Genomic DNA, 12,760 nt, shown 5'->3' with positions numbered 1-12,760 from the left:
GATATCGCTTGGCCCCTCGCAGAACCGGTTTCTGCCCTCAAGGAAGTCGGATATCCCGGAGGTATCGTGCGAGGAGATGAGCGTGACCTTTCACAGCTTGTGTGAATTTTGTCCTGTCTGAGAAATAAGCCTTATACTGTCGCGATAAGTTAGTGTAGGGTTCATTGGCACATGGTAGTGTAAAGCGCTACATCAGGAGCCGCCGCCCGGGGCCGCCCACAAGGGGGCGTGGCAACAGGGAGCGCGCCACAACAGGCCCCGCCCACAAGAGGGCGTGACAACACAGAGCGCGCCACCGCAGGCCCCGCCCACAGGGGGGGGCGTGGTATAGTGGAGCCACGCCCCCACCTCAGCTCGCCTGCGCACGGAGGCGTGGCCGGGCGGGGCTCGCCCGCCTTCCCGCCCTTCTCCAAGATGGCGGCCGCCGGCGCGCCTCGCCATACTGCGCACGCGCCTCCCGCCGCCGCCCCGGCCGTGATTGGCCCGCGGGCTCGCGGCCGCCGCTTCCGGCGGGAGGGCGGGGCGCGGCCGGCAGAGCCGCCTCCCGGTGCGCGGCAGGATGCGCCTGGCGTAGCGGCCCCGGCCCCGGCCACAGCCACACCGCGCCGCCCCTCCGCCCCCGGCACTGCCCTCCCGCCAGCCGGCGCGCCTGGGCCTGCCCTCCGCCGACCCCTCCCCAGCGCCCCGGGGCTCCCCGGCCTCGCCGCGCGGGGGGAGGCCCGGGGGGGCTGGGAGGCGGCAGCAGCGAGGAGGCCGCCTGCGGTGCCCGGGGCTCAGGAGGCCAGCGGGGGTTCAGCGGTGCATGGGCGCGGAGGCCCCGCCGCCGGCAGCCGCCGGCCGTGCCATGAGGGGAGCGCGGCGCCCGGCCTAGAGCCGCCCCGCGGGAGCCGCCGGCAGCCATGGTGAGTGCGGGAGGGGAGGCGGCGGGGGACGGCGTTCACCCGCGCTGCGGCGGGGCCTACGGCCCGTCCCGGGCTCGCCAGCCCGTCCCGGGCCCGCCAGCCCGCGGGGCTCGCTCCCGGCACGGGGCCTGCGGCAGGGAGCCGTGGGGGCAGCGTCCCGGGCGGGAGCCGGGGGGCCCGCAGCGGCTGCGGCGGGCGGTAACCCCAAGAGCCCCCCTGCTCACGGACACGATGGCAGAAACTCTTCCGGGGGCCCTTTGTGGCGGGAGGTGTTGAGAACTGCAGCCTCTCTCCAGCGCCGGCCGCCGACTTTGCCGCAGTCGCCTCCCGTTTCGCCTCGGATAAGCTGCAGAAATGAGCTGGATTCCTGTCAGCGCAGAGCGCTGTTTGGTTCTGCTGCACACACGGCTCTCCGGCAGCGGCAGTTGCAGCGACGCGTGAGCCTGGCTCCTCCCGGGAGATGCAGAGCCGAGATACGGCCTGCTGTGATTTGCAGAGTCTTTTTTCCTCTCGATAAGGAGCGAGAGGAGACATCTTTAATCCATCGGGTGCACGCACAGGCAGGCTGGGAGGTCGATGTCTGTCTTCAGAGGATCCTGCTGTTTCTCACTCTCTCCACACCGACAGTGGTGTGAGTAGTAACAACTGCTGCTCTTATTTTTTTCCCTTTGGTTCTACCCGTGGGGAAACATTATCTCTCCCCACGTGTATTGGATTGGCCAAGGGAAGCTACAGCTTTGCAGCTGATCAGTAAAGGAGGGAGATGTGTTTGGCAGCCCTGAATCTGCTCATGGAACTCTGCCTCCTGTCCTGTCTCACCCAGACAGTCCCCCTGGGTCAAGGCAGTAGTTACTGATCCAGTTTCTAGCTTTAGCTGTCTTGGGTAATGTAGACTCAGGCCTTTCTTTGTTCAGGCAGTTGGGATCTTGGTTTGAAGCTGTGAATCTCCTTCCTTTGAAAGGCTTTGCTACCCCATACAGTGTCTGCAGGGGTAGGGTAGGACCCCCACAGTAAATACAAGTAGCAGCCTGCTGCTGCTGGGTCTGTGTGTCTGAGGGATGGACCCACCTGTGAGGAATGCAGCCTCCTGGGTTGTCTGCCAAACGTCCAGTCCTTCCCAAACTTAGCTCTGGGCAAAGCTGGGACAAAGGGTGGTATTCCTGAGGTGGATTCTTTGCAGTGAATTCTTTGAGCTCAGAAATAAACGAGTGATTTGGACAACTTGGGAGAACCAGTCACCTACAGCAGCATGTGTGTGGAGAGTGATTACAGAGCTTTGTGCTCCTTGGTGGCAAAAAGACTTGTAGCCTCCTGAATTACACCTTGTTTTGTTTTCTCCTTGAGCATGGAGTGTTTGGCTCAGCTACCAGCGAGTGCTGGCTTTGGCTGTGCTGCAGAACTGATGGTTGTAGCTGACTACTGTGCAAGATTTTCCTTGTGTTCCCATTTCCTTGGAGCTTTCTCATGGGCATGTTCTGCTGGTAGTGTACCCTCCTTCCTGGGAACAGTTGGAGAAGTGTGAAGATGAGATGCTGTAGGGCACAACAAGTAAAACGTCACCAAAGTCTGCTGTCAAAAGCACAGATGTGGGGAAGCAGATTTGACGTGTTGGATTGTGTTGATGTGGAAGGGAGTAAGCAATGGGAGCAGTAATGAGTTAGAGCTTGATTAACTGGGAATGTTGGGAACAAACTGTGAAGTCAGAGCACACAGCAAAGGCAGGAGGGGAAGCTGGTGATGCTCTGTGCTCAGAGACGACACGCCACAGGACATGTGCCAGCTCAGCCTGCTTGGGTGCCACTGATGCCTTGGGGATCTTATGGCACCATTAAAAAGCTGTTTTCCAGCAAGCTTGAATCATTCTTTTGCTTTCTGAGGTATTTGTGAAGAGCTGAGTCAAGCTCTCTGGCTGTCATACGTCGTGTGTGGTGGTTATTACATGCTGGTGGCACGTCAGGCTGCTAATGCATGCTGTGTGCCTGCCAAATACTCCTTGTGCAGCACCTGGTGAGTGGCTTCCTGCGAAAAAAAGTGTGTCAGTGTTGATGTTGACCTGCTGTCTTTGTAGAGCAAAGAGCATTGTAAAATACAGGCTCCTCAAGTGCATTTCTGTGGAGTCAGGTTAACCTCTAAGCACAGAGCAACCGGCTCCACCTTAATGTGCTCAGGTGGCATTCTTCAAGCTTGTGTCTTCTTTAGTAGACCACAAAGTATGATTGTGATTTCCCATTCAACTCTTAGGATGCTTCTAGATGACTTTAGCAAACAGCTCAATAATGTTGTTTGTGACACTAGTCATGGAATCATTTCTGTTAGAAAAGACCTTTAAGCCCATCAAGTCCAACCACTCGCCTCACACTGCCAAGCCCATCTTGTCCTTGAATGCCTTTGTATTTTGCATCCAAATAGGTTGTATCGGTCTCATCCCTTGTTCTTTCACCTTTTTTTCTGCTTCCACTAGCAAAGATGAACCATCAGAGCTCAGTTGTGGTCTCCTCAGCCACACCAGTCACCTGGTGAGTGTGTCCATAACTCCCATGTGGCTGGAAGTGGGGTGATGACTTCCCAGCAAACGTGTTCTTCCATTACAGGATCACAAGGGTTGGAAGGGAGCTGCAAAGCTCATCCAGTGCAACCCCCCTGCCAGAGCAGCACCAACCTAGAGCAGGGCACACAGGGACTCATCCAGCTGGATTGGGATGTCTCCAGAGAAGGAGCCTCCACAGCCCCCCACAGTGCTCCCTCACCTCAGCAGGGAACAACTTTGTCCTGGTGTTGCTTTGGAACCTCTTCTGTTCCAGCCTGTTGCCCCTTGTCCTATCATTGGCCATCACTGAGCACAGCCTGGCTCCAGCCTCCTGGGGTTTGTATCCTGCCAGCATCTAGAAGAACAACCTGAGAAAAGGGCCTTCTTCCAGGACCTGCTGTTGTGTTAGGTATCACGCTTAAAGATGTCGTGTGAAGTCAGCCCTTCAGTCAGAGACTGCAAACAAGCTTCTCAAACGTGTTGGCTCTGCTTACAAACACAAATCACACTTCTTTCAGGTTATCCCTAGGCATCATGGATGTGTAGCAGAGTGGGAAGCAGACAATAGAAGTAGCAGCAGATCCACAGGCGCTTGTGTCCCCGTTCTGCGTGAAGCAAATATAGCTTGCAGAAACGGGCGTGGGCAGCTTGAGTCTTTCTATATTTCCCACAGCAGCATCCTAGCTTTTAGTTTATAGCCCTTACTATCAACTTTCCAGGCTTGGGTGGCTTTTTATAGCAGAAAATGCTGTCATTTTCATATGATTAAAGCCTGCTTTGGAGACCTGATGATGGTTTAAGCCTTCTAGGAATAAAGTATGTCTGGACTGCAGCATATCTAGCCAGGTAATGCTGGTGAGACGTGGGTTATTGTGGCACTCTTGGTTGCCAAGGAGCTGCTGAAGTACCAAAATAGCTGGTGGTTGTTATGGTGGTCAGTGTAGCTGAGCTGGTGGCCCTGAGGCTGGATCAGGTCTGTGGGCTGTGCACCAGTCCTGTGGCATTGGGCCTGCTGCTGATGCTCACTGTGCAGGTGGCCAAGGACAGTGTCATGGCAGGAGGCAGCAGCAGCTCCTTGCTTTTGCAAAACCCCTCTGCCTGGCTGTCCTGCCATGCCAGAGACCCTTCAGTTGCATTTGGGCTGCTGCCACCTGGTCCTCAAGCAGGTGGGCTGGAGGGAGAGGGAGAAGATGGTGAAGCTGAGTGTGCTGCAGCACACAGGGCAGGAAGGAAGCCTGTGAGAGATGGGCTGTGCTCAGAGGGGAGGTTTGAGACTGAGGGAGCTGGAGCGTGTTGTTCCTGCCCCAGGCTGTGCCTGCTCTGGCGCTGCAGCCTGATGTGCAGCATCAGAACTAGACTGTTGTGGTGTAGGACTCTGGAGTTCTGTCAGCTTTCTGTATGTCCCCTTAAAGTACAGAGCTTAAAAATACAAGGAAGCCCCATTTAAAATCATCTGAGTCAGTACAGAAACAAGAGAATAGGAACTCCCAAGCTCTAGCCTCAGCTCCAGCATCTGGCTTCCTTTTTTGGCCTTCGAGTCACGTTGTAACTCTCTGTGCCCTTTTATTATCCTCACTTTATGAAATCATTACATGGGAGCTGAGACTTGGTACTGGTGAACATAGAATCATAGAATATTGGGCTAGGAAGGGATCTCTAGGGATGATCCAGCCCCTGCTCCAGCAGCTTCCCCTGGCTCAGGGGCACAGGAATGTGTCCAGCTGGGGTTGGAAACCTCCTGAGAAGGAGCCTCCACACCCTCCCTGGGCAGCCTGGGCCAGGGCTCCCTCCCCTCAGCACCAAAGGACTTTCTCCTCCCGTGCCACTGACACTTGTGGTGCTGGTTGTCATGTTTCACGTGGTTATTCTGCAGCAAAGGCTGTGCAGCACGGCGTGGTGCGTGACCGGGCGGGCAGCTCTGCTCCAGCACCCTCTGCCTGAGGTGGCCCTGGGTGAAAGCTGATCCCATCTGTTCCTTTTAGGCAGAGTTGAGAGAGGGGAATCGGAACAGAGTTTGTAGCAGGAAAGCTGGTCTCAAGCACGTCTGTAAAGGATGCTTCTCTCAGAACAAAAGCAGAAGGTAGCAAATTGAGTGGAATGGTTATGCATAATGCCTTTTGGGATCTCTGTCTACAGGACATGTGCAGTATTTCAAAGACCTGGGTAGCTAAATGCAGACTGTGCTGGCTCCAGAACAGCTGAAAGGTATTAAGGCAGAAATACTGAGCCTGGAGGCCTACTAAACTAGCTCAGAAAGCCTCTTCCTGCTAGAGGACAATCATGGCAATCTGCTGAGAGATGAGCATTGGTTGTTGGGATTATTTCAGTGGAAAAGCATTAAAGCCTGGCATGTGCTGCTAAGCTCCTGCAGTGGGCTTCAGCTCTGCAAAGACAGCTCAGCTCCCAGATGCCTAAAAGCTCCAAGGAATTTGTGTTGTGTTATTTTAATGCAGGTTATTAGGCATTGGCATCAGGGATTGTTGTTCTTAGTGGGTGTTAGTGTATGCAGAGTAGAAAACAAATCTAGCTTATACATGGATAAGCTGATACCTGTCTGGTAGAATACCGTGTCTTAAAAACCTTCCTGATAGTTGTCAGGCAGCAGGTATTTCCTGTTAGGAACTGTGCTGTATCTGGGTCACTGCTGCCTGGGCCTTCCCTGCATCCTGGGAATGGCAATCCTCTACTTTGGGAGGGAAAAAAAGCATTTGCCACCTTTGTTTTGTCCAAATAAAGTGATTACAGTACCATGTATACAGGTGAAGGGGGTGTCATGTGCCCCTTCTCTCATGAAGCTCTGTTTTTCAGGGAAGTGTAAATATTAACAGTTTGGCAGAGGAGAAGCACTTGGCTTTTGGTTGTGATGTTCAGGAGTTGTTTATGCCTTCGTGGTCTGAAATGGGGTGGGAGGCTTCAGCTCCTCTGAGCCTCATGAGGCTGCATCTGGAGTATTGTGTCCAGTTCTGGCCCCTCAGTTGCAGAGGGACAGGGAGCTGCTAAGAGAGTTCAGTGCAGGGCACAGAGATGCTGGAGTGGAGCATCTGCCTTGAGCTGAAAGGCTGAGGAAGCTGGGGCTCTGCAGCTTGGAGAAGAGGAGCCTGAGGGGTGAGCTCAGTCATGTTACAGATCCATCAAGGGTGGGTGTGAGGAGGCTGGAGCCAGGCTGTGCTCAGGGATGGACAATGACAGGACAAGGGGCAACAAGCTGCAACAGAAGAGGTTCCAAAGCAACACCAGGACAAAGTTGTTCCCTGTTGAGGTGAGGGAGCATTGGCAGGGGCTGCCCAGATGGGCTGTGGAGGCTCCTTCTCTGGAGACATCCCACCCCAGCTGGATGAGTCCCTGTGTGCCCTGCTCTAGGTGCTGCTGCTCTGGCAGGGGGTTGCACTGGCTGAGCTTTGCAGGTCGATTCCAGCCCTTGAGGCTCTGTGATGCTGTGAGCCTGGGCTTAGGAGCTCCTGCAGTTTCTGAAAGGTGTTTGTAGGAGCAGCTTTTTTCCAATCTTACCTTTCCCACACATGTTTTACTCCTTTCTTTATCTATGTTCCTGTTTTTTCTTTGCAGGCAGAGCAGAAAGCTTTCACTCCACCTGAAGTGTTTTGGGCTCTGTTAGCAACATCACAAATTCCTTCTAGTTTTTCCCCCTCATCTTCCCTGAGCTCTGCCCTTTGAGGGTCTTGTCCAGAATTACATCTCCTCTAACATTTCCCAGCACTTCACATTCATGCTCCAAATTACCTTTTGTTGCAGCATCTCCCAGCTGTGTGGCTGGCTCTGCAATCTGGGTGTATTTTTAGCAGTTTGGTTTAATATTTTATTACAGCTCTAGCTGCAGCAGGGATTTCTTACCAAGGGGGGTTGTCACCATCCCTTTCTGTCCTTTCTTTTGAGGAGGGAGCAGGCTCATCTGTTTTGTATACTGGCTGCTCAGGGTGCTAAACCAGCGAGAAAGGCAGGAGATGCAGCCTTGCAGAGGAAACAGTGGCTTTTCTTTTCCCTTATGAGAATCGGTTCTATCTGAAAAGCATGTGTTGTGCTTGGTTAATTCTCTCCTGCCTCCCTGTGTAGAAGCAGAATGTGTTTCTCCTGTGTTGCACTACCACTAGTCCTTTTTGTTGGGGTTGAGGGCAGTTTCCTCCACATTAATTTGTCTCAGTGCTTGTTTTCTTGAAGTAGGAGCTGGTGTTGAATAGCAGTGTCTTGAAAAGCAAGGTCTGGAAGGAATACAGTAAAGGCAGCTCTTCTGTGATGGTTAGGCTTGTGCTGTTTCTCCTCCTGTACCATTATCCTTCTCCTTTGTTCATGGAGAGAAAACGGAGTTTTCTACAATTCCTTGTCTATCTTTCTGCAAACAGAGGAAATAAGAGGAGGAGGATGTGATGCATAGCCTGTAATCTGTGTTGTGCATGTGTGAGGTAGTTGCTCAGGAGCAAAGCAGACTATTCCTGCTTCTATCCTGCACCAGATGCTCCCGTGATCCCCCCCAGCAACCCAGAAGGTGGATGAGGGAAAGGCTGCAGCAGCTTGCAGCGTTTCATCTGCTTTTTCCTGTTTCCTGATGGTGCTTGATTAAGTGGGCAATATTGTGTTGACCAAAGTCCAGTTGTGTGACAGCCCATCAGACCCACCGTGTCCCAGGGAGGACAGCCCTGTGTCAGCCCATTGGAGTCCCCTGGGATAGACACCCCTGTGCTGAGCATAAGAGCATCCTGGTCAGGGGAGAAGAGCCCGGCATCACCCCACTGGAGCTCTTGGTCATAGAATCCTGAAATGGTGGAGACTGGAAGGGCTCTGCAGAGCTGCTGCAGCCCCAGCCCCTGCTCCAGCAGCTTCCCCTGGCTCAGGGGGCACAGGAACGTGTCCAGGTTGGGTTGGAAACCTCCTGAGAAGGAGCCTCCACACCCTCCCTGGGCAGCCTGGGCCAGGGCTCCCTCACCTCAGCACCAAAGGAGCTTCTCCTCCTGTGCCAGGGGAACTGTTTGTGTCCCAGCTGATGTCCATCACCCCTTGTCCTTTCTCTTGAGACAACAGAACAAAGTGTCCCCCATCCTACTGACACCCAGCCTTTAGGTGCTTGTCAGTGTTGCTGAGGTGCCCCTGAGCTCAGGCTTCTCTTCTCCAGGCTGAACAGCCCCAGAGCTCACAGCCTTTCCTCTTCACAGGCTTCCTCTTGTTGTCCCTGCACTGGCCTCTCTGCAGCAGTTCCCTCTCTCTCTGGAGCTGGGGAGCCCAGAACTTGCCACAGGACTCCAGCTGAGGCCTCAGCAGGGCAGAGCAGAGGGAGAGGAGAATCTCCCTCCACCTGCTGCCCACACTCTTCTTGGTGCCCCCAGGATGCCACTGCTCCCCTTGGTCCTGGAGATGCAAGGGTGAGAAGCAGAGTGCTGTTGTGAAATGCCCCAAAGTGCAGCAGCATTGCAGATATCAGCATCTTGTTTTCCTTTAAGTGCTCTACGTGTTCTTCCTGCATGTGCTGGCCTTTGGAGACATTAAACATACCTCACAAGTCTTGCAGAGTTATTCCCATGATGAGTGTTGTCTATGGTAGCTTCATTGGACACTCCTAAATGCCCAACACAAGTTCTAATGCTCTTGCCAGGAATTAAACTTGCAGTTTGCAACCTTTTCATCTCTTTGACAGGGGATGAGGGTCTTTTAAAAGACTGCTTTTGTACAGTGTAGCCATTCCTCCTTGGAAACAAGGGCCGGCCAGGGAGGATATAACATGTGGGGGAAGGTATAATCCTGCCCCCCACTTTGCCATCAGCCTTGCACCCATGTCACTTCATCTGGTGTTGGGAGAGTTTTCCCCCAGGGCTTAATTCTGCCAGGCAGAGGTGGGTTTCAGAGAGCTGCCTGGAAAATGAGCAGCTGGGATTTGTTGGTGCCATTCACATCCCAGGGGGTATTTGCCTCTCTGTAGATGGAGCTGCATCTGAACAGAATTGCCTCTTTAAGAAATATGCTGAATAATTGCTTTCTTTATACATTTGCTTTCTGTCTTGCTTGTCCTAGTGCTTCCTATTTCCAACTCTGCATACTTTCAGAGGCCTCTTAAGCTAGGATTGCAAACAACTGCAGTCCAGAGTGTTGGAGTATTACTGTGACTTGTGTGTAGGTTCAGATAACTAAGGGCTTGTTTGCTGCTTTGCAGGCAGTAAAGTACTTGAGAAGTGCTTTTGAAAATCTGTTAATGCCCATTGGACAACCCAGTGCTGCTCTGCAAGCCTGCCAGGCTTAACACTCCTATCACTTTGGCATCTTTTCCCTAGTCTCCTCTCTTGTCAAAGGAGCTGCCACATTTGACCAAGAGGTGAGAAACAAGCTTTTTAGCTTTTCTGTGTCAAGTGTCCATCTGCAAGAGCAGGAACAGTGTTCTTTGTAAGGAGGTGTGTGTCTTAGAACTGACTTCAGCTAACAAGGCCAAACTTTGTACCTTTTGCAAGTTCATCTGGCGTGCTGCTGCTCATCAATAGGTTGCCCTGGACTGGTTCAGTAAGAAGACAGAAGCATTTTTCATAAGGCCTTTTTATCCTTCTAGAGTTTATCAGGAGTTTTTTATTCCCTCTGCTGATGCCCTTTCCCCCCAACATGCCCATGTCCAAGACAGCATGGCCTTGGGGTCTTTTTCCTACTTGCCTTTTTAAAACTCGTGTTACTTCACCTAAAATGACAGGGGAAGTGTTATCTCAGGATGAGACGAGTTGCATGCATTTGTGGTCCTGCTTCTGCAAGCCTGGATTTGCTTATGCAGAGAAAAGGGAAGTGATTTGTACCCTGTGACCGTGGTCCCAGAGCTCCTGCCTGAGCATCGCCTTGCAAGCAGGGACAGGGGCTCCCCCTGAGGTGTCTTGGTGCCTTGTGGGGAACCCAGCAGAGAGAGTACAGTGAAAAGATGGACCCAAACACTGAGATTGCAGACTGTTTCTCTTAGGGACCTGAGTTTCTAGACTTCACTGGAAGAGTTTAAGTTGCTTCTATAGTCTGGGACAGAACCAGAGTTCACCTTGCGGTGTTTTAGCATCTGGAAGTGGCTCGTGGCCAGATGGTTGCCCTTGGCAGATGCTCAGCCTTGTGCAGTGTCCATCTGAAAAGCAAGCACACCATGACTTGTTTTTTATGGTGGCAGCCAAGCTGAAAACTTATCAGTGGTGGCTTAAAAAGTGGTGGATAACAGCTGAGAATTGGGTGTCTACCTAGGGAGGTCTAATGACTGCAGCTGCATTGTCAGGCTTAAGTCCTAAGCCCAGAAGGTGACAGTAGTGCCAGCTGTACCCAGCTGAGCCCCCTGTGCTGTGGCAACAGGGAAAGGGAGTATTGCTCTGCAGCAGTGTGCTCTGGATCCCTCCACGCTTCTCATCTGTATGTAAGCATTTTAGCAACTACTTGTTTGGGGAAACAATGTGTTGCTAAGCCTCTTCCAGCAGCTAAGCCACAATAAATCAATTGGCATGTCAGTGGCACATGACCAGCTCTCCTTCCCTGGGCTGCAGGGCCTATGTGCTGCTCTTTGTGCCTGTCTCCAGCAACAGCCTGACTTCTAATGGGGCTATGGCCAAATCTTACTTTGCTTATGCCAGCTTGCTGTGGTTATTTAATCCTTTGGTGTGTTTCTAAGAGAATTTCTAGGTGTTGACTTCTAGAGCTCCCTGCTTGCTGGGTTTCCATGTAAAGAGCATCTTCTGTAAACAGCAACGTGAGTGCCAAATGCTTGGTGGAGGGCATGCTGGCTCCCAGACCTGCTGATGGCAATTAAGAGTTAGCTGTTTAGAAAGAATGGCATGTCTGAGCCTGTTAAGTCGAAGCTCAGCTTTAAAACTGGAAGCCTGGTTAACTGAACCTACCTGTATGAGGAGGTTTAAGAAATAAGATCCCTTAGGTGTTGGGGAAGGTGCCTGATTACTGGTGTAGCAGAGAGTGTTTACAGGGAAGATGATCTCTTTATCTTGTTGGAGAAATCAGATTATCACAGCTGGCTCTCCAGAGCCTGTTCCACATAGTAGTGCTCAGCCTGTGGTCGTTTTTTGCCCTTGGCTGATGTTTAAGTAAAATACATTGATTGTTGTGCTGTCTGGGGTTTCTAAAGTGGTGAGTTGTACAGACAGGAGGGCCTTGAGCAGCTCTGCTGCTAGGTGTCACCTTCTTTGCAGCAGGGAGATGGAGAGGAGTGCAGTGCCTTCACCACAGAATCGTGGAAGAGTAATAGAACAAGAGGAAACAGCCTCAAGTTGCAGCAGGGGAGGTTCAGGCTGGGTCTGAGGAGGAGTTTGTTTGGTGCCAGGGCTGTCAGGCATTGGAACAGCTGCCCAGGGAGGGGCTGGAGGCACCATCCTTGGAGGGGTTTCAGAGCTGGGTGGGTGTTGCACTGAGGGCAATGGGCTGGTGGGTGATGGGGCTGAGACAGAGGCTGCACTCCATGAGCTCAAAGGGCTCTGCCAGCTGAAACCATTCTGTGATTGTAATTCACAGCTTCTATAGGACACTGTTTACTTAGGTTGTGGTACAACAGAAATGAGTGTGCAAAATGTTAGCGAGCTGCCCGAGGTGTGGCCCTTGCAGTGAGTGACCCAGGCCCATGGCTTGTGGTGTGCAGATGGGACATCTCTCGACATGGCCCCAGGAGCCTGAGCTGTTCTCACAGCACAGAGTGAAGCCAGCTCTGGTTTCGGTTCATTAAACCACGGAAACATCTGAAATGCAACAAGGAAACAGAATAAAGGCTGAGCTGTGTCTAGATAGCATCAGCAGTGTGCTGCTGGGGAGCCTGTGTGTGGCAGGGCCTGTGTGCTGCTTCCTAATTCAGCCTGGGATCAGGACCCTGTGATCAGTGGGAAACCTCAGGCTGCCAAAGTATTAGTTGGAAATGATTAAATGTAGCATTGAGCTGCACAGCTCTGCCTCTTGGTATCCCTCTGCCTCATGAGGCTGCATCTGGAGTATTGTGTCCAGTTCTGGGTCCCTCAGTTGCAGAGGGACAGGGAGCTGCTGGAGAGAGCTCAGTGCAGGGCCACAGAGATGCTGGAGTGGAGCATCTGCCTTGTGATGAAAGGCTGAGGGAGCTGGGGCTCTGCAGCTTGGAGGAGCCTGAGGGGTGAGCTCAGTCATGTTCCAGATCCATCAAGGGTGGGTGTGAGGAGGCTGGAGCCAGGCTGTGCTCAGGGATGGACAATGACAGGACAAGGGGCAACAAGCTGGAACACAAGAGGTTCCAAAGCAACACCAGGACAAAGTTGTTCCCTGTTGAGGTGAGGGAGCCCTGGCAGGGGCTGCCCAGATGGGCTGTGGAGGCTCCTTCTCTGGAGACATCCCAACCCAGCTGGATGAGTCCCTG

At 52.8% G+C, this 12,760-nt stretch overlaps 1 protein-coding gene across 3 annotated transcripts in view; it reads left to right on the top strand.

The window, feature by feature from the left end:
- The first annotated feature begins 520 nt into the window (after positions 1–520).
- The window catches only part of XPO6 (exportin 6), a 56,022-nt gene continuing 43,782 nt past the window's right edge, over positions 521–12,760 (top strand). For 2 of the 3 annotated variants that reach the window (XM_061992814.1, XM_061992813.1), the window contains exon 1: positions 521–902. In XM_061992814.1, the coding sequence (XP_061848798.1) occupies positions 900–902 (3 nt within the window). In that variant the 5' untranslated portion in view covers positions 521–899. Of the gene's footprint in view, positions 903–1,334; positions 1,534–12,760 lie in introns of those variants that run through there. The other variant, XM_061992815.1, reaches the window with a different exon arrangement.

Source organism: Colius striatus, chromosome 3 (genome assembly GCF_028858725.1).
Source record: "Colius striatus isolate bColStr4 chromosome 3, bColStr4.1.hap1, whole genome shotgun sequence".
Classification (NCBI taxonomy): domain Eukaryota; kingdom Metazoa; phylum Chordata; class Aves; order Coliiformes; family Coliidae; genus Colius; species Colius striatus.
This window is presented reverse-complemented; position numbering and strand designations above follow the sequence as displayed.